Here is a 26,839-nt window from a genome sequence, read left to right as displayed (position 1 = left end):
GAGGCAGCAGCCGCTACATTGTGTCCAGCCTTCACCTCAGCCTGGGTAGCTAAGTCTGTTACAGAATGGGCCAAACAGCTTAGACAGAGCATATTGGCCGGGGCCCCACCAGCAGAACTAGCGGAGTTCGCAGATCAAATTTCTCATGCCGGGAGGTATATGGTATCAGCAGCCCTGGATGCCACGTCTTGCACAGCTCAAGCATCCAGTAACATGGTAAACATGGTAACATGGTAAAGGCTTGGCAGGATGATTTGTCCTCAAAGAAATCACTGACCAATCTGTCGTTTCAGGGCACCCGGCTCTTTGGGTCAATGTTAGATCAAATCATTAAGGATGCAACGGGGGGTCCAAGCTCCCTTCTCCCTCAGGCCAAGCCTCGTCGATATGATTTCAAACGTAGGGCTCAGCCCTTTCAGCCTTGTCGCCGTACCCCAGCAACAGGCACTTATGCTTAGGGCCCGCAGAGGTTACAAGCACCGAGAGATAGGGGGAAGGTATCATTTCGGGCCACCCTGTCATGGCACTCCCGCAGTTCCAACAGCAGAGCTACCAGGTCAGGGCCGGGCAGAGCCCCTTCAGCCTGACGCCAGCAGGGAGTCCAACTCCCTTCCCAGTACCTCTCCCAGACTAGGAGGCCACCTTCTCCTCTTCGGAGATGTCTGGCAGAATTCAGTAGAGGATATCTGGGTAAAGGAGGTAGTATCAACAGGATGCAAGATAGACTTCAACGCGCTTCTGCGAGATCACTTCTTTCTATCGCAGCCACCAAAAGACGCTGCTATGGCTCTAGGTTTTTTGCGGCAATCGACTCTCTCCTCAACGCAGGAGTAATTGTCCCCGTTCCCGAGCAGGAACGTTTCACCGGCTTTTACCCAAACCTGTTTGTGATACCGAAAAGGGATGGCTCAGTTCGCCCCATACTAGACCTCAAAAGGCTAAACAGATGGGTCCGCTTACGCCATTTCAGGATGGAATCAATTCGGTCGGTAATTACGCCTATGGAGGATCAGGAATTCCTATGTTCCAGAGATATCTGGGATGCCTACCTACATGTCCCCATTTTTCAGGGACATCAGAGGTTTCTTTTGCTGTCCAAAAGCAGCATTTCCAGTTTGTGGCCCTGCCATTTGGGCTGGCAACAGCCCCCAGAATTTTTACAAAGATTATGGCAGCGATGGTTGCTATATTAAGGGTCAGAGGCTTAATATTGGTACCAAATCTCGACGATATTCTCGTCAAGGCGCCCTCCTTCGCTCAGGCCCAGGAAAATCTAGCGGTAGTTTTAAACACGCTGTCCCGGTTTGGTTGGATCATAAACAGAGAAATACCACCTAACGCCAACACAACGCCTAGAATTCTTAGGTGTGACGACTCCTGGAGTGGACCCTCTGGGTCGTGGCACCAACCCTCCCAGGGCGAGCTGACCTAGTGAAGACCACCCCCTATACAGGGAGTGTCAGGGGCAAGCCCCAGGGGGTGAGGTACCACGACTGCTGGCACCAGGCGGCCGGCTCACAGGAGACACGAGTGGGTGAGTGTGTCTGCAGGAACGTGTGAAGCGTGGACACGGGAACCCGTGGTATACAGAGACTACATACGCCCGGGTGTGAGTGAAGCAGGATGCGTTCAAGGAGCACGTCAGAGCACTGAGTCAGGCAGCAGGTGTGCCAGCAGGTGTAACAGAGTACAGGAGCAGGGTGTGTGCCAGAGGGCACAACTGAGCATAAGACAGAGTGCAGGATTGGAACGTGTGCCAGGAGGCACAACTGAGTAAGAGAGAGAGTACAGGATCAGAGCATGTGCCAGGAGGCACAACTGAGCATGAGACAAGGCACAGGGTCAGAGTGTGTGCCAGGAGGCACAACTGAGTACAAGACAGAGCACAGGATCAGAGTGTGTGCCAGGAGGCACAACTAAGTACAAGACAGAGCACAGGGTCTGAGCGTGTGCCAGGAGGCAAAACCGAGTACAAGGCAGAGTGCAGGTTGAGAGTGTGTGCCAAGAGGCACAACAGAGTGCAAGGCAGGAGACCCGAATACAGCGCACAACCAGGCAGGGACACGGCAGACCAAGCCAGGAAGCACAACAATAATCAGGCACCTCCCCTAGGAATAGGCAGCCTGATATAGCACATGATCACGAGAGCTTCTGGGTCAAGTCTTCCAGTACCTTTGAGAGGACTGACCTGGAGACCGAACTGAGAAAAGCGCGCAAGCGCAGACATAACATGAAGGAGACAGGGACCTAGGTACGAGAGGTGCGCGTGCGCACCCGGCGGGACCCCCGGAGTGACCGCGGCTCCGGAAGAGATGACGTCGGGGCCGAGGTCCCGCCCCCAGGTGAGCGGGGCGTGACATTAGGGATGATAATCGACACCCGCCGCTAGAGGGTCTCCCAGAAAGAATGTGGATTACCCTCCAGCAGGGAATTCGCTCTCTGTTGAAATTCCGGCTTCTGTCCTTTCGCGCTGCCATGAGAATCCTGGGAAGGTTGGTGGCAGCTTCAGAGGCAATACCCTTTGCCCTGTTCCATTCCAGAATACTGCAGAGGAACATGCTCCTTCAGTGGGACAGGTCTATCTCTTCGCTGGATCGCCCTTTGCTCCCTTCCATTCAGACCAGGGAGTCCCTCAAGTGTATGGATGACCTCCCCCCTTGTTCGTCTGGGTCAGCCTTTTCCCCCTGTCCACTGGCAGGTAGTAACTACAGATGCCAGTCTCCTGGGCTGGGGTGCGGTATTCCTCCACCTGACGGTCCAGGGACGATGGTCGAGGCAAGAATCCTCACTATCAATCAACATTCTAGAACTGACGGTGGTCTTTCTAGCACTTCTACATTGGGAAAGATACTTCAACAACCAGCCAGTCCGGATTCAAATGGACAATGCCACGGCGGTGGCGTACATCAATCACCAAGGGGGAATCAGAAGTCCCCGGGCACTGGCCGAGGTATCCAGAATCTTCAACTGGGCAGAAACCGCAATTCCGGCAGTTTACATTCCCGGCACAGACAACACAGCCGCCGACTTCCTCAGTCAGGAGGGGCTTGTGGCAGGAGAATGGTCCTTACACCAGGACGTGTTCCATCAGATATGCCAGCTCTGGGGGACTCCAGATGTGGACCTCTTGGCATCGCGACAGAACAGGAGGGTCCAACAGTTTGTCTCAGGATCCTCTAGCAATAGGGGTCAATGCGCTGGTTATTCCCTGGACACCGTTTAGACTCTGTTACCTGTTCCCTCCCCTTCCTGTCCTGCCCAGACTGCTAAAGAAGATCAAGGCGGAAGGGGTGCCGGTCATATTGATCGCCCCGTACTGGCCCAGGAGGGCCTGGTTCGCAGAAATGATCAATCTTCTCACAGGCACCCCCTGGAGATTCTCCGACAGACCAGATCTCCTGGCTCAGGGGCCGTTTTACCACCCGAATTCTCGGTTGCTCAATTTGACGGCATGGCCGTTGAAACCACAGTACTGAGAGCAGCTGGTTTTTCGGACCAAGTCATTAATACTATAATTCAGGCTAGGAAACCTTCCTCTTCCAGGGTCTATTATCGAGCCTGGAAGGCCTATTTTGGCTGGTGTGAGTCTAATCTCATCACACCTATGCCCTGTTCCCTGCCATCTGTCCTAGCCTTTCTCCAAGCAGGGTTAGATGGCGGTTTGGCCCTAAGTTCCTTGAAAGGCCAGGTATCTGCTCTCTCTATTCTTTTTCAAAGAAATTTGGCCTCCTGCTTACAGGTTAAGACCTTTCTGCAAGGAGTGGCACATGCGGCCCCTCCTTACAGATCCCCTGTGGCTCCATAGGATCTTAACTTGGTCTTGGAAGCCTTGACAGGTTCACCCTTCGAACCCCTCCAAGAAGCTTCCATGTCTTTGTTGTCCTGGAAGGTGGTATTTCTCGTAGTCATCACCTCTATTAGGCAGGTTTCAGAATTGGCGGCATTGTCCTGTCGCCCTCCATTTCTAATTATGCACCAGGACAAGGTTGTTTTGCAGCCTCCTCCTAACTTTCTTCCCAAGGTGGTATCGGCCTTCCACCTGAACGAGGATATAATCCTTCCGTCATTTTGTCCCACTCCAACCCTTCCGCTGGAGCGTTCTTTGAATAAGCTAGACCTGGTCAAGACAATAAGGATTTATCTGGCCAGGACCGCTCCCTTCAGGAAGACGGACTCGCTCTTTGTTATCCCCAATGGGGTGAGAAGAGGCCTGCCGGCATCTAAAGCAACAATTGACCGCTGGATCAGAATGGCAATTCTGGAAGCCTACCGGGTGAAGGACAGGGTGTCCCCTGCTGGGGTCAATGCCCATTCAACCTGGGCGGTGGGCGCCCCCTGGGCAGTACACAACAGGGCATTAGCCATGCTGTTGTGCAAGGCTGCCACATGGTCGTCCGTGCATACCTTTTCAAGGTTCTAAAAGGTCCATACCTATGCTTCAGCAGATGCCAGTCTAGGCAGAAGAATCTTGCAGGCGGCAGTGGTGAGTTCTCCAGCCTGAATGAAGTTTCTGTTTTTTCCCACCCCAGGGACTGCTTTTGGACATCCCACGGTTTCTGTGTCCCCCAATGAGACAAAAGAGAAAATAGGATTTTGGTTGCTTACCGTAAAATCTCTTTCTCAGAGTCTTCATTGGGGGACACAGCGACCTCCTATGATTTTATTACGTGTATTGAATATATGATGACTTACATGATAATGTCTCCTCCTACTGCTTTTTCACTAACTGATTGTCCTGCAGCCTGTCGGAGGGGTGTATACTGCGGAGGCGGAGTTAACATTTTTTTCATGCATAGTGTCAACCTCCTAGTGACAGCAGCATACACCCACAGCTTCTGTGTCCCCCAATGAAGACTCTAAGCAACCAAATCCTGTTATTTGTGTTTAAGAAAATGAAGCCACTTAGAAGCTGATGGCTTTTTATATAGAGATTGTTAGAAAGGCAGAGTCTCTGAGAGTTCAAGATGGTCAGAGGTTCACCAACGTGTGAACAACTGTGTCTAAAGACTGGAACAAGTAAGAAAAATGCTCCTGAATGTAAAATTAAAAGACTTTAAATATCCCATCATCAACAGTACATAATATCATTAAAAAATTCAGAGATTCTGGAAGAATCCATGTGAACAAGGAACAAAGCTGACGGTCAATAGTGGATGCTCGTGATCTACTGGCCCTCAGGTAGTACTGCAATAAACAAATAGCAAAAGACTAACTGTCACTTCCAAATAGAAAGCTAGTGTGCACTTACTTTTGTACTTCTTACTTTTGACTCTGCAAAAATTCTTACTGTTTCTCTTATTCATTCTCGTCTCGACTATTGTAACTCTCTTCTAATCGGTCTTCCTCCTACCAAACTCTCCCCCCTCCAATCTGTCTTGAATGCTCCTGGGTCGCCCTCCCAGGGCTGTGGGGTACTCGGTACCGGGCCGGTCTCTCAGAGGGGAATGTCACAGCAGCGGTGACCCGGTCCGTGGCCCTGGGCGCCCATGTAAAAGGGATTAAGTGATGGAATGAAGTTTATGAGTGAATGATTCGTGACGCCACCTGTGGTGTTCGGCAATGAAGATGTTAAGCAGACGCTGCAGACAGATCCTCTGGGACAGATCCGTGTGGTGCAGCAATGATGGTGTGGCCCTCCACAGGTAGGGCTGTAGTCCCAGGGCAGTGTAGGTGAAGAGATAGGGAGGAGACGTAGATGGTGCGGTGTCAGGCACAGCGATGTAGCAGTGCTGAGTGTGTTGGCGCAGGAATAAGTGGAGGACACCAGGGCATGTAGTTCCAAAGCTTTACTCACAGTCTGTTGAGCATACAGGTGCCCGCATCCGTGCCGTGTCCTCCGGGTCAGGGGCCCAGCCAACCACCAGGCAAGATGAAGTACTCCGTTCCAACACTCCACCAACATAAGTGCCTTTTCTGAACGTCTCCCTTTTGCGCCTATAGTGAAGTACTCTCAGTACTGAGTTACACTGGAGTTCCTCCTGTCAGATGTTCCTATGAACTCTACTTGTACGGCAGACAGCTGTAGCCTGCTTCGGGGACTCCTTGCTACCAAGTCCCGGCTCACTATCGTTGCTGTTGTGCCCCCAAGTCTTGTGTGGGAATAAAGTGGTGACAACTTCTATTCCTCCGGTGTCTGCTGCAGGACCCTTAGTATCCATACAACGTCGGGGACCGGACCCCGGCCTTGCGCTGTGAACTTGGGAAGGGTTCTGCTCTAACCCTAATCCTTAGTCTTCCTCTCCTCACGTTCCATACTAATCCTTCCTTCTTATGGAGAGAGTCAGGCTTCCCATCAATGTCTCTTTCCTGTGCCAGCGGACCCAGGTCACTGAGGTCGGCGGCAGCACTTCATTCATCCATCCCACTTGGGGGATCTTCACTCTTTCTCTCACTCCGTCAGACTCACCGAGTCAGGCTAATTCCTAAACTCTTTCCGCTCTTTTGGTGCAGACTAAACTCCACCCACCTCCCAGCACTCTTCGTGTTCCAAGCAGGGAGCCACCAAACGGTGCTTTGCTACACTACTATGTTGTGTGGGATGTAGGTGTTGGAGTGTGGTCAGGTGTCTCCACCTTACCTGAATGGTGGGGTACCACACCTCAGGAGGAGGTGCAGTACCTCTGTGGCGACTGAACCCTCAGGGGCGCCACATACCCCCCGTTAAACACAGCACGTCCGTGGGCTGCAAGTGAAACAAAGATGAAACAAATAAGGAACATACAAAATTTTTGAAATGCTTGATAAACAATTCTTATCTAAACTTCCCAATGTGGGAGGCACTCATTCTTGAACGTTGCAAACAATTTTAACAGACTATCTATATTTACCTAATTTTAAAGTTATATTGCCTAATTTTAAAGTGCTATGGAAGTAAACTCACTACCATTTCAAGTACTATGATTAACACATTTCTCTTCTCTTTGTCTTTCACATTTTCAACGTTTCTGCTAGACTTGGGTGACAACCACTGATGCCTGGCTCGTCACCTGCATTCAAATCTCTAATCAAAACTTTTCATCTTTATTAAAGCAAAATGTCTGTTCCTAATCGAATACCTAAATATTACTATCAACATTTTTTTTTTTTTATAAGACACATCACACAATACTTCTCATTAAGACATCAATAATTCTTGCACGTGCTGGACACCGCTCCCAGCCTGGATTTCTTGCAGTGTCCTTGGATTGGAGCTATGCTCCATGATGAGGTAGTTCTTATTCATAAAAGATCTATGTAAAACCAAGAGAGGGCACCTTAAGAGGTGCAACTATTTACAAACACAGTTTGTGGATCATTCATTGTCCATGATCTCTGCAGTTCAGTAAAAATGCTGTCAAAGACTAGGCAAAAACTTGGATCAAAGAAACATAATAAACAATGAGGAAAAATAACAAGGGCAAACGTGCCAATACCCTCCTGGGTAACAGTTAGCTATTTTGGAAACGTTCTATTGGTGGTCTCCTCCATGGGTGGTGGAAGCTTGTTTCTTTGGCTGCTTCCAGGGGAGATTTTCAGGTTTTCCTCTTCCTGTTGATTTTTATTGCACAAAGGATGAGGTGGTAGCTGATGGAGCTGCTGCCTGTGGAACAGCAGGGGTGGTGACATGTACCAGTGGGTGTTGTACTGGAGTAGAGGTGGCTTGCGTAGCCTTGGCTTTTGGTCTCTTGCATGGTAAAACTTGGGTGCTGCCACTTGATGGCTGTGCAAGCACAGGACCATTTCTGTCCATAGGCACCTTGCCTAGCACCAGGATCATGGATTTCACACCCAGTGTCTGTGTGGCTGGTCTGCACTGTGTTGGTGGGGGTGCAGCTGGTGTCACTACTGCTATGGACATGGAGGCTGCGGTGACTGTTGGGACAGGCGGGGACCCAATGGGGCCTGACAGGGCTTCCCAGGACTTAGGGGCGACGGGAGTACTTTTTTCCTCATGGCCGCTCAGGTCCTCCGCAGGCGTCGTCAGCAGGTCAGGTGGAGCATCCTCCACAGCAATGTCGGTCCCTGGACCCGAGGATAACACCTCCTGGCAGGCAGCGGCGTCCGGCAGCGGTGCCAGGGTGGAAGCAGCAGCAAACGCTGGCGGCGATGTTACGGGTGCCACGGAGGTACAGTAGCAGGTGCTGCCGGCAATGAGGCTGGTGCAGCGGTGACGGGTACCTCTTCAGCAGGCCCCTCCTGGGCATGCTGCCTCCGCTGCTTCAGCAAGGCCTGCCTCAGCTGCAGGCTGTCATTCAGCTGGGCAGTCTCTTCCTCCAGTTGCTCCACGTCCATGGTTTCCAGCAGGCCAGTGCTTGTGACCAGTGCGCCGGTGGAGAGGCGTTCTTCTCCTTTGCGATCTCCTGGCCTCCGTCTTCCTTCCATCATGGCGTCCTGGCATTTTTCCTCCTTCTTCCCGGGCTCCTTTCCTGCCACCGGCTCTCGCTCCTCCTTCTGGGGGCGGCGTCCTCTTCCTACTCCTCCGTACCAGGCCAGTATACGAACCCCTCAGGGGGTGGGCCATGTTGCAGTTGCATAGAAGTTCAGGCAGGGGAGGCCCAGGGCAGTTTGCGGTCTTTTCTTAGGACCACCCATGTTGTCACGCCCTTCTTCACCGCGCCGGCGGCCATTTTGAGATTCCATTTTACAGTCTATCAATTTGGTTATTTTGCACATTTTCAGCAATCACAAGTCCAATAAATCTTCGGCACACAGAACCCGGTGGCACCAGGCTTCGTCATCCTGTTCGTGACGCCAAAATGGGTTGCCCTCCCAGGGCTGTGGGGTACTCGGTACCGGGCCGGACTCTCAGAGGGGAATGTCACAGCAGCGTTGACCCGGTCCGTGGCCCTGGGCGCCCATGTAAAAGGGATTAAGTGATGGAATAAAGTTTATGAGTGAATTATTCGTGACGCCACCTGTGGTGCTCAGCAATGAAGATGTTAAGCCGACGCTGCAGACAGATCCTCTGGGACAGATGGTGTGGTGCAGCAATGATGGTGTGGCCCTCCACAGGTAGGGCTGTAGTCCCAGGGCAGTGTAGGTGAAGAGATAGGGAGGAGACATAGATGGTGCGGCGTCAGGCACAGCGATGTAGCAGTGCTGCATATGTTGGCGCAGGAATAAGTGGAGGACACCAGGGCATGTAGTTCCAAAGCTTTACTCACAGTCTGTTGAGCATACAGGTGCCCGCATCCGTGCCGTGTCCTCCGGGTCAGGGTCCCAGCCAGCCACCAGGCAAGATGAAGTACTCCGTTCCAACACTCCGCCAACATAAGTGCCTTTTCTGAACGTCTCCCTTTTGCGTCTATAGTGAAGTACTCTCAGTACTGAGTTACACTGGAGTTCCTCCTGTCAGATGTTCCTATGAACTCTACTTGTACGGCAGACAACTGTAGCCTGCTTCGGGGACTCCTTGCTACCAAGTCTCGGCTCACTATCGTTGCTGTTGTGCCCCCAAGTCTTGTGTGGGAATAAAGTGGTGACAACTTCTATTCCTCCGGTGTCTGCTGCAGGACCATTAGTATCCATACAACCTCGGGGACCGGACCCCGGCCTTGCGCTGTGAACTTGGTAAGGGTTCTGCTCTAACCCTGATCCTTAGTCCTCCTCTCCGCACGTTCCGTACTAATCCTTCCTCCTTATGGAGAGAGTCAGGCTTCCCATCAATGTCTCTTTCCTGTGCCAGCGGACCCAGGTCACTGAGGCCGGCTGCAACACTTCCTTCATCCATTCCACTCGGGGGATCTTCACTCTTCCTCTCACTCTGTCAGACTCACCGAGTCAGACTGACTAAATCCTAAACTCTTCCCGCTCTTTGGGTGCAGACTAAACTCCACCCACCTCCCAGCTCTCTTCGTTTTCCAAGCAGGGAGCCACCAAACAGTGCTTTGCTACACTACTATGTTGTGTGGGATGTAGGTGTTGGAGTGTGGTCAGGTGTCTCCATCTTACCTGAATGGTCGGGTACCACACCTCAGAAGGTGCAGTACCTCTGTGGCGACTGAACCCTCAGGGGCACCACACTGCAGCCAGGATCATATTCCTCGCCAATCGTTACACCGATGCCTCTACCTTGTGCAAGTCATTACACTGGCTACCCATACACTCCAGAATCCAGTACAAATTTCCCTCACCCACAAAGCTCTCCATGGCTCAGCACCACCCTACATCTCCTCCCTTGTTTCACTATACCACCCTAGCCACGCCCTCCATTCTGCTGATGACCTGAGGTTAGCATCCTCAATAATCAGAACCTCCCACTCCCGTCTCCAAGACTATACACGTGCTGCACCAATTCTTTGGAATGCACTTCCCAGGTCAATACGATTAGTCCCCAATCCCCACAATTTTAAGCGTGCCCTGAAAACGCATTTATTCAGACTGGCCTACCGCCTCAATGCATTAACCTAATCTATCCCTGTGTGGCACAGCCAAAAGTTTTACCATAACCAGGTTCCCCGCATCATGTTCCCACATGCTTTATGCATCCATTAGCCCTCTGTGTCTGTACTGTTACACACTTAACATTATGGCTGGTCCATACAATCAGGGCAATTGCTACCATCCACCTTTCGTGTCTTCCCTTTTTCCTCATAGATTGTAAGCTTGCGAGCAGGGCCCTCATTCCTCTTGGTATCTGTTATGATCTATTTGATTATTGTTATGCTGTAATGTATATTGTCTGTACAAGTCCCCTCTGAAATGTAAAGTGCTGCGGAATATGTCGGCGCTATAGAAATAAAATTTATTATTATTATTATTATTACAGGTGCAAACTAAGAGTAGCCATCTCTATACATAAACAAATAAAGTTGCACCCTGTATTGCATTACTGCTCTAGAGAATAAGAAAAAATGGAGATGATTAGCACATAATTTGGTCAATTCATGCATACCCAGCAGCCAATAAGGCGACCTCCGGTTGCTGGAAACTCTTGTGAGCTCATTTTCTCATTCACCTTTGATGTCCGATGAACTCCCTCTGCTGGTGAAAGGAGGTGGTGAAACTGATTTGGATGGGAGAAACCTGTCACCTGAACAGGTGGATTGCGATTGGACATCCGGAATCTCTGAGTGGATATAAGGCAGCCGACGCCCTGTAGGGTTGCTGGTGATTTCTCTGCTCTAAGCGCTAGCCTCCAGTTCAGGTCCTGTCTTCTAAAGCTAAGTTTTGCTCTGTTATTGTTCCATGAGATTTTGTCTGATTTGCTTAGTTTTGTGTTCTGCCAGCCTCGGCTGGGGCTCTGCTGAATTTCCATTTTTGTCCCTGATCGGTTAAATCCCTTTTGCTCTGTCTTCAGAATATATCGGAGTGCTGATATAGGAATTTTGAAGTCAAGTGACTTCAGAGCCATTTTCCTATCAGACGTGTTGGGAGATTTTTGGTAGGGTTTTTGCGGATTGCAGCCAGCATCTTTTCTGTCCTTTCCTATCTAGTTAGTTGGGCCCCATCATTTACTCTGCCTGTCTTTCTGTCTGTGTTTGTGTTTTCATCTGTTTTCACCGACAATACATGTTGGGGGCTGTCTATTGCTTTGGAGTCTGCTCTGGGGCAGTTTAGATTTCCCCTTTCTTTCTTTAGGCGTATTTAGTTCTGCGGCTGTGAAGAGGCGTCTAGGACCACCGTAGGAACGCTCCACAGCTAGTGTTTGTTGTGGTGAATAGGATCAGGGGTCTGCAATCCGCTAGCTACCAACCTCTCCGGTTTTCTGGACTTAGCTTGCATTTTTGTTTTTTCCTCCTCCAGTGACTCATTCATAACAGGAAACCTATTAAATGTGAATCATCTCCTAGGATGAAGCCTGCATCTTTACATTAGATAGGTTCCCAGCAACTGGAAACCGCCTTGTTGTTGGCTGCTGGTCACACGTGAAGTGGCCAAATTATGTGCTAAGTAACTCCACTTTTTCGTATGATCAAGAGCAGTAATGGAATTAAAATTTCATATGTTTAATGTTTTCATGGTATACCACTACAGAGTGAAACTTTATTTGTTAGCACTGCTATAAAAACAGGCATAATTTGGTCTTTTAAATCACTGCATGGGCTCAGGAATATTTCTATTAATCACTGTGAACACAGTTCGCTGTGCAATCCACAAATTTATGATAAAGCTCCATCAAGCAAAGAAGAAGCCATATATCAGCACAGAAAGGCTGCCATTTTATCTGGGCCAAAGCTCATTTACAATGGACTGAGGCAAAATGGTAAACTGTTTTGTATTCATCTGAATTTGAAATTCTATATGAAAACCAAGGACGCCATGTTCTGCAACAAAAGAGGAGAGGACCATCCAACTTGTTGTCAGCACACAGTTCAAAAACCTGTATATCTGATGGTGTGGGGTTGCATTAGTCCCTATGGCAGGGGCAGCTTTACACATCTAGAAAGGTACTATCATTGCTGACCTGATCATTATATACAAGTTTTAGAACAACATATCTTTCCTTCCAGAAGATGTCTATTTCAGGGAAGACATTGTATATATCAGCAAGACAATGCTAAACCACATACTGCATCCATCCCAACAGCATGGCTTCCCAGAGGAAGAGTTCGGGTGATGAACCGGTGGCCTACAGTCCAGACCTTTCACCAATAGAAAATATTTGGGGCATTATGAAACAAAAACTTTGGCATAGAAGATCCCAGGACTGTTGAGCAGCTGGAAACCTATGAGACAAGAACTGAACAATATTCCTCTCTCAGAGCCCCAGCAACTGGTCTCCTCACTTCCAAGATGCTTACTGACTGTTGTAAGAAGAAGAGGGGATGCTACTCAATGATAGACATGGCTGCGTCTCAAATTTTTTTACATTTGTTGTTCAACTTCTAAATGAGTGAATTTTTTCAAATTAAATGGAAAAATTTCATATTGTAATCTGTGTTCTATGTTCTGTTGTGAATACAATATGGCTATAAGAGATTTCCAAATAATTACCAACTTTTTTTTTTACATTTTACAATGCCACAACTTTTTTGTAATTGGGATTGTGCATACTGTTATTATGTTTGTAATTTTATTTTCATGTATACAACATATGAAAAAAAAACTTCAGCAACACTACATTTTCAACACTTACCCACAAGCAATGGCGCAACCTGAAGGAGCATACGCACAGGCCATCACCCAGGTGCACGGCATGGTGACTGCATGCTCCTAGAAGACAGGGAAAATTGAAATAAATAAACATTCTAATCCACGTAAAGTATATTTTGTGTTATAATATAAATATTAAGAAAATCACATTTAATTCTATATTATTCTTAACCTTTTTTGTTATGTAATACACATTCCAGCACTAACAACAAGAACTTAGTTCCACGGGGCACACCCTTTTGAACAGAAAAGTCTCAATGGAAAATGTCGCCTCCACTGTACTTGATTTTGACCACAAGCTACTAAAAATTACACAACTGAAGTAATGAAAGTCATTGACCCACTAGTCTGATGTGTATTATCAGTTACTAAAGCACAGATGTGCTCTTATATTATATCCTCTCCTGTCTGCCACTAATGGAAGAAGGTAGAAAGGGTTAAATGCTCAGGTTGCATGCATTACAAATGCAATGAGATACAATATTGTTTTGGAGGAAAAACTGTAACAATTGCTTTTATAAAAAAAAATACATAAGAGTGATTATTAAGTGATTGTTACATATGGGATCAGTGCTTTAAATGAGGGTAAGATCATCTGTATATATGAATTACATACAGTCATGGCTAAAAGTGTTGGCACCCTTGAAAATGTCTCAGAATATGAAGTATTTTTCCCAGAAAATTATTGCAAGTTCAAGGATGTCAACACTTTTGGTCATGACTGTATATACATACTGTGACATCATAGATGCGGTGTTATGTAATAGTCTGTTGGGTGTTGATGTGGTACATTTTGATGGGTTACACTACAGCATTACTTGCTTTTAATTTAATTTTAGTACGGTAGTCCTGAATGTGCGCCAATCTTCTTGTAGCTCTCAGTCTTCTGATACACAGTCTAATTGCAGTTACATATTGCAGAGGATCTAGAATCATCCCAGCACACTCTCCAGTTATATTGTTATATCCAATTATGATGCCAATCTCTCCTTCACCTCCCATATACAATCTCTTGCCGCTTACACCTAAAGAACATATCTAGAATCTGCCCTTTTCTCACCGTGGAAACAACAAAACCCCTCATTGTCGCCCTGATCCATGCCCACCTGGACTATTGCAACGCTCTATTAATTGGACTCCCTCTCACTCGACTTTCCCCTCTCCAGTCCATCCTTAATGTAGCAGCCAGGGTCTTTCAACTGGCTAATCAGTACTTGGACGCGTCCGCTCTTCGCCAGTCATTACACTGGCTGCCCATTCATTATGGGATCCAGTTCAATGTGCTTGTTCTCACCCACAAAGCTCTCCACAGTGCGGCACCCCATTACATCTCCTCCCTCATTCCTGTCTATCAGCCTAGCCAATCGCTGTGCTCTGCAAACGACTTTCGACTAACCTCTGCACTAATCCGTACCTCACACTCCCGACTCCAAGACTTCTCCCGCGATGCGTCAATCCTCTGGAAGAAATTAGGACCAGCCACAACTTGCACAGGTTTAGGCACTCCCTCAAAACACATTTGTTCAGAGCGGCCTATCACATTCCCTAATAAAAGTCATTTTATGTGTAAGTGTGCGTGTGTAGCCCATTCACTATCTCTATCTATCCCCACACCCTCAAGATGGCTGGACCATCATTGTAAATACACACCAGTACGAGCAGGGTCGTTTTATTTTGCTTTAATCATTGTATTATTGTTAACGTTGTTACTTATGACTGTTGTGTTTTGAAACTGTTAAACTGTCAAGCGCTGCGGAATATGTTGGCGCTATATAAATGAACATTATAATTATTATTATTATTAATATTGCTATATTAGCCACATGTGTTTAAAGTAGATATACATTCAAAATAACCATATCGCAGTAAATACGAAGGCAGGCCAGGGGTGGGAAAAGCTCTCATGCAAGACAGGTTTCAGAATCTCCTTCTTCAACCCCTAAAGTTTAGTATTATAGCTATTTAATAATAAACAGGCCTAATTCATTCAGTAACCCTTTTGTTAGGCTATGGTGGTACGGTTTTGTCATACAGCGTTATCAACTAGAGAAGCAGAGGGTCCAACTGGCTGCAGAAATACATTTTAAGGGAATCTGTCAGCTGGATTTCACACCCCAAATTATTTATTTGCACATGTAGCTCTTTCAAAGTCAGGTCCTGCAATACCTTTTTTTTTGTAGATAAGGAAAGAAAAAAAAAAAAGAATTCCAGCTTCCAGGATAATAACTTTTTATTCCAAAATATAGATATAAAATTCCATATACAGCTTTCTCCCCATATGCAAATGGATGTGTGTCGGGCACTGAATCAGCTACGCGTTTCGACCCTTAGTGGATCTTTTTCCCAGCTGTGAAAAAGATCCACTAAGGGTCGAAACGCGTAGCTGATTCGTTGCCCGACACACAACCATTTGCATATGGAGAGAAAGCTGTATATGGAATTTTATATCTATATTTTGGAATAAAAAGTTATTATCCTGGAAGCTGGAATTTTTTTTTTCCTTTCCTTGTCTACAATCAACTGTCGCTTGGATCCAGACGAGGTTCCGTGCTCCGGCTGTGGTTGGTGAGCTGGCTAGGGCTTTTTTTCAGTCTGCTTTTTATATGTGTTTTTCCTGCAATACCTTTACTTAGAGAGTCCATTCCTTCTTTACTGAGAAATCAGCCTTTGAATTGTAATGTAAATGAGGCTGTAGATCCGAAGCCTCTGTCACTCCAGCTCTATTCCTTGCCCAGCGCTGCATCTTCCTGTTTGACTGACAGTCTATGCTAGTGACTTCAGGCAAATCAGCAGTCAGCCAAGAAACAGTAAGTGATGCTGAGTAGAAAATTGAGCTGGAGCGACAGAGGCTTCAGATCTACTGCCTCATTTGCATATCAACTCAAATACTGATTTCTCAGTAATGGAAGAACGGACTGGTCATTTAAAGGTACTGTTGAACTTGACTTTGAAACAGATACATGCGCATATAAATAGTTTGGGGGGTGAAATCCAGCTGGCAGATTCCCTTTAACCCCTTAACGACCAGGGATATTTCAGTTTTTGCGTTTTTGCTATTTGCTCCCCTTCTTCCTAGAGCCATATCTTTTTTATTTTTCTGTCAATATGGCCATGAGAGGGTTTGTTTTTTGCGGGACAAGATGTACTTTTGAACAACACCATTGGTTTTAACATATCATGTACTGGAAAACACTTGAAAAAATTCCAAGTGTGGTGAAATTGCAAAAAAAAAGTGCAATTCCACAAATGTTTTTTGAGGTTCTTTTTACCATGTTCAGTAAATGCTAAAACTGACCTGCCATTATGATTCTCCAGATCATTACAAGTTCACAGATTTTTTTGAATGACAAGCTGACAATTTTAACGATACCATTTTAGTGTAGATGCATTCTTTTGATCACCTGTTATTGCATGTTAATGCAATGTTGCGGTGACCAAAAAAACGTAATTCTGACGTTCTGACTTTTTTCTCATTATGCCGTTTCGCGATCGGGTTAATCCTTTTTTTATATTGATATATTGGGCGATTCTGAATGCGTTGATACCTACTATGTGTATGTGTGATTTTTTTATTGTTTTATTTTGAAAGGGGAGTGATTTGAACTTTTATATTTTTTTATTTTTTTTAAACTTTTTTTTTTACTTTTTGCATGCTTCAGTAGTCTCCATGGGAGACTAGAAGCTGCACCATTTTGATCGCCTTGTCTACATAGGCTTTGATCAGATCACCTGTGTGTAGCAGAAATGCCGCCGGGCGGTGCTCATAGCAATCTGGCTATGACAAGCATAGAGGTCTGCTGGAGACCTCTGGTTGTCATGCCAATCCATTGGTGACCCGCGATCACATGACGGGGTCACCGATGAGCAGGATAAAAGACGCGCTTTTGGTAAGCGTGAGTTAAATGCTGCTGTCAGAGATTGACAGCAGTATTTAACTAGTTAACAGCCGCAGGTGGATTGCGATTCCATCCGAGGCTGTTGCGGGCACATGTCAGCTGTATAGATCAGCTGACATGTGCCAGGAAAGATGCGGACTCAGCGCCGAAGCCCGCACCAAACAGGTGGAGTCCAACGTGGGCGTACTATTACGCCCAATGTCAGAAAGGGATTAAAGACAATTATGCCCTCTCTTTAGTCTTCGACTATCAAGTTTTATGTCCCCAAATGCTCATATCCCTTTAAAACAGCAGACCCAGCTGTTAGTCCTCCTGCCTGCGATTGCTCTAGTCTCTATTTACTGGCTGCAGTAGTGAGATCATGAATACAGTGTACATCACCGCTGTAGCCAATCATTGAGCTCAGTGACTCATTGTGTCTAACTCGTCATAGCCACTGACATCAGTGATTGGCTAAAGAGGTGATGTGAGTGGTAGTAGTGATGTCACCAGTACAGTCTTTAAATAAAGACTAGAGCAGTGACTGAGAGCCCTCACTGAACCAGGGAACGCAGTACCTGCTATGTGCTGTTGTTAGAAGCAAATGAGTGTTTGAGGATATAAAACTTAATAGGGGAAGACTCCTTTAACTAGAACTACAAAAGGGGTTATAATGACCCCTTGACTTTACTTTTCTTCAATAATTTATTCATTTTTTACTAGTTTTCTCCAAGTACTTTGATGTTTATTTTTTGTTCTCTTTACAATATATATTGCAATCTACAAAATATATATTTTTTCGGTTCTATAAAAAATATTTTTATCGGTTTTAAAAAATTATATTATTAGCGGTTCTATTAAGTACTGCTCATTCTAGCCTTGGCTTGAACAAAACTTTGTGAACTATGTCCCTTCTAAGGGGTTTAAATGAACATTTAATTACCTTTTAAGTTCTTACTTATTTGGCTGCAGCGATAAAGTCTTCATTGCCACTGATGAGGCCAATGACTGACTGCAGGGGTCACATGTGTAAAGAGAGAATCACTGCAACCAAGTAAACAGGGACCTGCAGGAAGCAGCTGAGTGACTGTGCTACAGTAATAGGTATGTAAGGGTATGTGCAGACGATCAGGAACTGGCAGCGCTTTGGACGCAGCGCATGTTAACTGTGTCCTAAGAGCTGCCGGCTATTGAATGCTGGTGAATCCACATGTAATCACTGAACCTTGCGGATTTACAGAGTTCAATACATTGTACGGGTGAAATAGACATGCTGCGGTCTGGAGAGACGTACTGCATGTCCGTCTCCGTGGGTGATCCGCAGGCATCTCTGGACGCATAGTGGGGATGGGATTTCTTGAAATCCAATTTACTATGCTGTAACATCTGGACGCTGTGGGTTGGACCCTGCAGAAGTACACAGCGTCCAACCCGCAGCGTTTGCTGATCATCTGCACATACCCATAAGGTTCATTTTTTAATTAATCATTTAGCATTTTTTTTTCTGAACTTGGAAATTGCCAATGTACTATGTACTAATGTATTATTGCCTCCACTTGTAAATTTATTAGCAAACTATACTGGGTCATACATACACTTTGGGCTGATGTGACAAACCTTATTTGTAGTAAAAGCATCCCACACAATCACTTTTCCGTCCTATAGAAGAAAAAAATAGACAGAAAATCATAAATATAAGTAGATAAACAGCGCTCAATAAGGCAGGCTGATGTATCATGTTCAGTTCAATATAGAAAGAATAATAAGACAAGAAAACACCATCAGCTACATGATAAAATACAAGAAAATCTATCTAGTGTGTCTGTCTATCTTGTCTTCAGCACCCAACCATAACAATTGAGTTTTCCTTCTTGTATCAAAAATTTGAATTGTATCTGGGCCCAGTATATGGTCTCAGCTGTGGAGTTATCATAATCCCAATGTCTGTCAGGCTTCACAGAGTATATATTCTTCTCCCAGTGTCATAAATATTGATTTAAAGGGAATCAGTCACCTATTTTTTGCCCTATTAGCTGCGGACACCGCCATCAGGGGCTTATCTACAGCATTCTGTAATGTTGTAGATAAGCCCCCGATGAAACCTGAAAGATAAGAAAAACAAGTTAGATTATACTCACCCGTGAGTCCGTCCGGTCCCATGGGTGTCGCGGTCCGGTCCGGCACCTCCCATTCTCTAGCGATGGCGTCCTACTTCTTACTTCTGCCGCGGCTCCTGCGCAGGTGTACTTTCTCTGCCCTGTTGAGGGCAGAGCAGAGTACTGAAGTGCGCAGGCGCCGGACCTCTCTGACCTTTTCCGGCGCCTGTGCACTGCAGTACTTTACTCTGCCCTCAATAGGGCAGAAAAGTACGCCTGCGCAGGAGCCACGGCAGAAGTGAGAAGGAGGATTCCATCGCTAGAGAATGGGAGACGCCGGACCGGACCGCGACACCCACCGCACCCGACCGCCCGGTGAGTATAATCTAACTTGTTTTTCTTATCTTTCAGGTTTCAGATAAGCCCCTGATGGCGGTGGCCGCAGCTAATAGGGCAAAAAATAGGTGACAGATTCCCTTTAATATATGAATACTTGTTTGTATAGGGAAAACTGGCATTAAAGAGTAGGGCCACCTACTCATCACCCCACTGAAGAGCCAGAGCCAATAGCTAGCTGTTTAGCTGACCAATACTTCGGCAGATAATTTGGCTGGCAGCTATATCTCCCAACTCCTCCATAGTCAGGAGTGATTGCTCTGCCGGGTGCTCCTATTGTCCATGTCATAAGAAAGTCTTATTATTCTGTAGTTAGTTGTGTAACATTACTTATTGTATAGTCATACTACAGACAAGAACCACAGCTATCAATACCGACAAACCCATGGAAACGTCACACAATGATTCATATAGCTTCTGACCGTAAAATGGACAAACACAACATTTTGACAGTATTTTTGCCCATGATTTTCGGTCACGCCCATCTTATGTAAGATTGTGGATTAGTTACCTGAGAGGAGCTGACAATCCTTCTTTTGTCTTTACACCAGTCCATACAGAGTACTTTATTACCATGGCCCTTCAGTGTCCGCCTCGTTTTCATGACAAACTGGCCCAGAGACTCCACACGTTCAGCCACTTGATGCACTACAAAGGAACAGCGCAGACCATTACTGAAAGGCATAAATGTCTCATAAAAACACTGTGCTATGAGAGATGTTTCCTACGATTGTAGTGAATTTTTACCCGGTGGTCAACAGTTCACATATTGTCTAACATAGAGGAGCACTACTGGCTTATCTCTATGTGAGCATGAACACATTATTTGCTAGGTGTTTCTTCACACATGTCGTTTTCAATATAAAGACTGACAGGAAGAACTGCCTCATGTATGAGGGAGGCAGCTCACCCTGGAAACGAGAACGCCACGGCCAGCAGTAGGGCCAATATAGTGAGAAGAGAAATTATGCCAGCATCCAAAATGGAATCAAATCAATGAAGATTTTTTTAAAATCTTCTTAAAATAACAGTGAGCCATGTGAAACATGGAGGTCAAAAAGATGTTACTGTATGTTGTTCATGAAATAATTAAATACACCCATACAATAGTAGAGGCAGTTGTCAAACTATTGGCTTCCGTCAGGAGAAAGATGTGCAGTATGGAAGTACCGGGCTAGCACTGATATTATAGGCCACGTGCACACGTTCAGTATTTGGTCAGTATTTTACATCAGTAATTATAAGTCAAAATCGTGAGTGAAACAATCAGAGGAAAAGTATAATAGAAACACGTCATCACTTCTGTATTTATCACCCATTCCTGGTTTTGGCTTACAAATGCTGAGGTAAAAAACTCAACAAATACTCAGCACGTGAACATGGCGTTAACCAGCTACTGCCAGAGTGAATCACATATTATTGCATTATAGACACTACCTTATCACCACATGCAGTACATTCTCATTGTGAGAACCAAGTAACCATCCCACATCATATGTCCATGTGCAGGGGTGGATTAAGGGTAGCCAGGGCCCGGGGCAGTTCAGACTCTGTGGGCCCCCCTCGTCATGTGACGGGGGTCACGAATCGTAGAGCCACACTCTACATAGAGAATAATGGGGCCTCCAGCACCGACCTCCACCCGCAGAGCCACACTCTACATAGAGAATAATGGAGCCTCCAGCACCGACCTCCACCCGCAGAGCCACACTCTACATAGAGAATAATGGGGCCTCCAACACCGACCTCCACCCGCAGAGCCGCACTCCACATAGAGAATAATGGAGCCTCCAGCACCGACCTCCACCCGCAGAGCCGCACTCCACATAGAGAATGGAGCCTCCAGCACCGACCTCCACCTGCAGAGCCGCACTCCACATAGAGAATAATGGAGCCTCCAGCACCGACCTCCACCCGCAGAGCCACACTCCACATAGAGAATAATGGAGCCTCCAGCACCGACCTCCACCCGCAGAGCCGCACTCCACATAGAGAATGGAGCCTCCAGCACCTACCTCCACCCGCAGAGCCACACTCCACATAGAGAATAATGGGGCCTCCAGCACCGACCTCCACCCGCAGAGCCACACTCCACATAGAGAATAATGGAGCCTCCAGCACCGACCTCCACCCGCAGAGCCACACTCCACATAGAGAATAATGGAGCCTCCAGCACCGACCTCCACCCGCAGAGCCGCACTCCACATAGAGAATAATGGAGCCTCCAGCACCTACCTCCACCCGCAGAGCCGCACTCCACATAGAGAATAATGGAGTCTCCAGCACTGACCTCCACCCGCAGAGCCACACTCCACATAGAGAATAATGGAGCCTCCAGCACCGACCTCCACCCGCAGAGCCACACTCCACATAGAGAATAATGGGGCCTCCAGCACCGACCTCCACCCGCAGATCCGCACTCCACATAGAGAATAATGGAGCCTCCAGCACCGACCTCCACCCGCAGAGCCTCACTCCACATAGAGAATAATGGAGTCTCCAGCACCTACCTCCACCCGCAGAGCCGCACTCCACATAGAGAATAATGGAGCCTCCAGCACTGACCTCCACCCGCAGAGCCACACTCCACATAGAGAATAATGGGGCCTCCAGCACCGACCTCCACCCGCAGAGCCGCACTCCACATACATGGCTGCTCTCAGTGCTGTGCTGTGCGCACAGGACCTGTGATGAGGTCACAGGAGGGGAGGAGACAGGGGTCACATGATCGGGGGCCCTGACACCTTACCTCCTGTGATCTCATCACAAGCCTTTGCACGCTACCAGCAGCATCAGCGTTCACGCTACTTGTAGATGCTGCTGGAAGCAGAGCACATAATGCCGCCCCCATGGTCACTCACTTTTAGGTGGGGAGAAGATGGAGTGCCATTGCAGCAGCCAGCAGGAATGTGGTGGGGGCCCCCTTAGAAGCTCTTGTGGTGGGGGCCCCGGGGCTGAAGCCCCGCCTGCCCTGCCTATAATCCGGCCCTGCGCGGTGGCGGATTATAATGGGGCAATTTACTGGCCTGGGCTGTGGGCCCCTTAACCCCACTGGGCCTGGGGCAACTGCCCAAATTGACCTCATTATAATCCGCCACTGTCCATGTGCATCCATGGACAGGGATCATGGGTATGTAAGGGGGAAACTAGCTGTACTGAACCCCAAAGCATGTTCCGGTGTAAAATGTGCAAAATGTATACGAGGCATATATTTATTGGTATTACAAAATGTTGATAGTATGTGTAGATATGCTGTAATGTGTGTTGTACAGGGAAAGTGTAATATTAGCATTACGCCACTAGATGGGGGCATTTTAGTGCACGTAGTTTGGCACAGTAGTGTGTTAGTGTAAATAGTTAATATAGGAGGCATCATTGTAGTTAGGGGAAGAGAGCTTCCTGATTAGTGGCAGAAGGGCGAGGATGCCCATAGAGCTTGGGCAGGCTAATAGCCCGGGCAACTTAGATACCCCGTAACGTTGTGTTCAAGCAAGAGCCCAGACATCCAGAGCAAGTGAGACAGCACAGTCACAGCTGCAGGAGCTCCAAGTATGTAAGCTACAGGAGAAGACAAGGCAGGACAGACGGGCAGGTTGCTCACCATGTGGCAGGTCATAGCATGTGCTGATGCCCTCAGATCTGGGGCGAAACAGCTGAGGGAACACCCGGTGGCAGTGAGTCTGGACAGGGAGGACCCCGAGAAAACATACAGGATAGTACCACCCGACCTCGAGCTGTGTGAGAGGGAGAGAAGTGAAGGGAAAGCTGGAGTGATGTGTAATGTGGAAGCTGTTGTAGATGCTGTATTGAACCTGGATGTGCTGCAAAGATATGTGAGTAAAGTTTTGCGTTTTGAGTTACAACTGGACTGTGTCTCTGTTATTCCACAAATGGCCAAAGGTGACCTTAGAGAGCAAAGGAAGAACCCTGACGGCGCAGAGAATGGAGAGGCAAGTAAGCTGAAAGAGAAATGTGAATTTTATGTAAAGAGAGGTCAAGGCCCGCAAAGCCCGATAAGCTCAGCCACGACTACTGCCGTGCCCAAATTTTACAGGTATACACACATGGCAGTGGGCCCCCCAATTCTCCAATATCTTCACAGTTCACCCATAATTGTCAGCTATGAAATTTGTAGCGCAGTTCTTTATAAGCAATCTAACAGACAACTGAAAATTGCCTTTAGGGACATGATGCCTACTGGATTTTTGCACATTGGAAACAGAGTATGTCTCTTCCTTTTCCTCCTATTTTAATTATTATTATTATGCCTCCTCATCCGGACTGTGTCTAGTCCAGGTATTAGGTTATGTTCACACGTTGCTTTTTGCCACATATTTTTCTGTATCCAAAAAAATCTGCTCTCATGGCAGTAAAGAAGCTGTTTACAAAAATCAGTTTTTGCTGCATTTTTGGTGCATATTATATGTGTCATTTGTATACAGTACATGTTTAATAAAATTAGTTTCATTCTCCAAAAAGTGGCAAACATGCATGGTTGCCTTTTTTTGCTGCGTTTTTGCACCTACTCATTGCTTTCTATGGTGAAAAAACGCAGCAAAAACACTGAAAGAATTGACTTGCTGCAGTTGTTAAAATAACAGCAGTTTTCCAATTCAGTCAGGTAAAACCAGCAATCGTGTGAATGAGATTTCTGAAATATCATAACTTTTGCTGGTACAGTAAATTGAAGTTTTAATTTACATTAAAAAATGCATTAAAAAACTGCAAAAAGCAACATGTGAACATACCCTTAGACTACAGAAATTCGAAAGTTTTGCGCTGATTCTATGTGTAAGTGTGCGTGTGTAGACCATTCACTATCTCCATCCATCCCTCACTCCCTCAAGATGGCTGGACCATCATTGTAAATACATCATTGTAAATACACACCTGTACTTTGTATCTCCCTCACCTCATTGTAGATTGTAAGCTCTCACGAGCAGGGTCGTCTTATTTTGCTTTAATTATTGTATTGTTAACGTTGTTACTTATGACTTGTGTTTTGAAACTGTTAAACTGTAAAGCGCTGCGGAATATGTTGGCGCTATATAAATAAAGACTATTATTATTAGCTGATGCATTTTGTATCAAGAATGAGCATGGATGAGCTCTCATTTTTCCGAATATAAAAATATATAAAAGTGCAATTCAATATATAATGTCATAAAGGTAATTAACCCTTTAATGACGGGGCCAATTTTTTAAAATTCTGAGCAATGTCACTTTATGTGGTGATAACACTTCAACAAATCCTATTGATTTTGAGATTGTGTTTTCATGGCACATTATAATTTATGATAATGGTACAGTAAAAAAAACTGCAATTTTCAAACTTTGAATGATTATCCCTTTAATCCAGATAGTCATTCCACACAAAAACATTAATAACATTTCCCACATGTCTATATTACAGCAGCACCATTTTTAAAACGCTAATTCATTTTGTTAGCCTTTTAGGAGGTTTAAAAATGTAGCAGTAATTTTTCATTTTTTCAAGGAAATTGACAAAATTTATTTTTTTGAGGGACCTATCCAGGTTTGAAGTGATTTTGGGAGTGCTATATATTGGAAAACCCCAAACGCGACACCATTTTAAAAACAGTGCCCCCTGACATATTGAAAACTTCTGTCAGATAATTTATTAACCCTTCGGCTGGGGTCAGACTTGCGAGAAACTCGCATGAGTCTCGCATCTTAATACCCAGCACTGCCACCAGCACTCGGGAGAGGAGCGTGTGGCTGCATGTATTTCTATGCAGCTGAGCGCTCCGGTCCCGAGTGCCGGTGGCAGTGCTGGGTATTAAGATGCGAGACTCGTGCGAGTTTCTTGCAAGTGTGATCCCGGCCTTTAGGTGATTTTCAGGAATTAATGCAAAGTGGTATTGCAGGAATGAAAAAGTGTTTTTTACCATCTAAATGTCGCTAACTTCTGAACTGACCGCTATAGCCGGGAGACTCTAAGGCCGCTATTTGGCCATGAACTGCTATGGCAAACATCAGGACCCCACAATCTATTAATCATATATGTGATGTAGTCACTTTGACAGCAACTAAGGGGATAAACAGATATGCACAGTGTCAACACTGATTGTTGGTGATAAAGCAAGCTGTCAGCTATAGTGTACAGCTGACAGCTGCTGGATTGTCACCTGTAAGGGGATGATATTCTGTTATATCTCAGGTTAGTAAAAAGATGTATTGGCTGTCATTAAGGGGTAAAATAATTCTCCATGCAAAAAACACCACTTTTAATACCTCATATTTTATTGGATCATTTTGTTTTCGTAACTAATAAATAAGTGAATTTGAGAAAAGAATCATGCTGATAATACCGGCTGCCGGCACCTAATAGAATCTCATTATTCTTTTTTTCCAATAGCAGAAGAATAATGAGGTTATCATGCGCTGTCAGCCGGTATTATCAGAATGCGTACAGCTTGTTTCTTATCTCAGATTTGTTAGTTAAAAAAAATAAGACAAATTGATGAAATAAAATATAAGATATTAAAAGTGGTGTTTTTTTTGCACGGAGTATTATTCTGCTTACTTTTATGTCACTATATATTGAATTGAACTTTGATATTTTTTAGTCTACTAAAAGTGAGCAGGAAATTCAAATGAAAAAAAAAAACTTGGGGAAAAAAAAGGGTGAAATTTAATTTTGCATCATGTTTGCAAACTGATTGACATGTACAGCATGTCCAAGACGAGTAATCATAAACAGGAAGAAAGCCCATGATGTATTAGATCAGATTTCTGGAAAAGATAACTTATTTCACAAGACAGTAATAACATAGTGTCATGCGCCTCTATAGCGATGGAGTAACACATGCCAGTTTTGTCTGGCTCAAGGTCGGAAAGTTGAATTCAAGTTTCATGACTGGGTGTCTGTATTATTTAAGTACACAAGTAAGGAGAATAAAGGTCCCGTTACATTTAGCGATGCACCAGCGATCCCTGCAACGATACGACCCGGTCAGGATCGCTGGTGCATTGCTAAATGGTCGCTAGTGAGCTGCCAAATAGGCAGATCTCACCGGCGATGCAGCGATGCTCGGCGATCGTTACTTACCTGTCAGACGGCAGCGATGATGACGTCTTTCACCTGCGTCCATGCGTCGCTCGTCGGCGCCAGCGGGACTCCAGCAAGAAGAAAACGGCCCAGGACGTTCTCGCGCGATCAGCAATATCCAGCAGATCGCTAGCGATATCGCTGTTGCGTCACAAAATCGGTGACGCTTTAGCGATATCGCTATGCGTAAAAGGCCCTTTAGATTCAAAAAGCAATTTATATTATAGATTCATGCATTATACATTATTAATACTGTACTTGTGCTTACCCCTAGATTGATATACAAACCTTAAATACCACTAATGAAATGCAAAAAAAAATCTCTT

At 46.0% G+C, this 26,839-nt stretch overlaps 1 protein-coding gene across 1 annotated transcript in view; it reads right to left on the bottom strand.

Moving 5' to 3' along the window:
- Window positions 1-26,839, bottom strand: part of GNB5 (G protein subunit beta 5) — an 83,464-nt gene that overhangs the window by 29,154 nt on the left and 27,471 nt on the right. The window contains exons 2-4 of the mRNA XM_073568418.1: window positions 19,953-20,089; window positions 18,567-18,608; window positions 13,058-13,134 (exon numbers count right to left, since the gene is read on the bottom strand). Coding sequence (XP_073424519.1) covers window positions 13,058-13,134; window positions 18,567-18,608; window positions 19,953-20,089 — 256 coding nt within the window. The remainder of the gene's footprint in view (window positions 1-13,057; window positions 13,135-18,566; window positions 18,609-19,952; window positions 20,090-26,839) is intronic.

Source organism: Dendrobates tinctorius, unplaced genomic scaffold, assembly GCF_039654945.1.
Source record: "Dendrobates tinctorius isolate UK_male_01 unplaced genomic scaffold, ASM3965494v1 ptg000022l, whole genome shotgun sequence".
Taxonomy (NCBI): Eukaryota; Metazoa; Chordata; class Amphibia; order Anura; family Dendrobatidae; genus Dendrobates; species Dendrobates tinctorius.
This window is presented reverse-complemented; position numbering and strand designations above follow the sequence as displayed.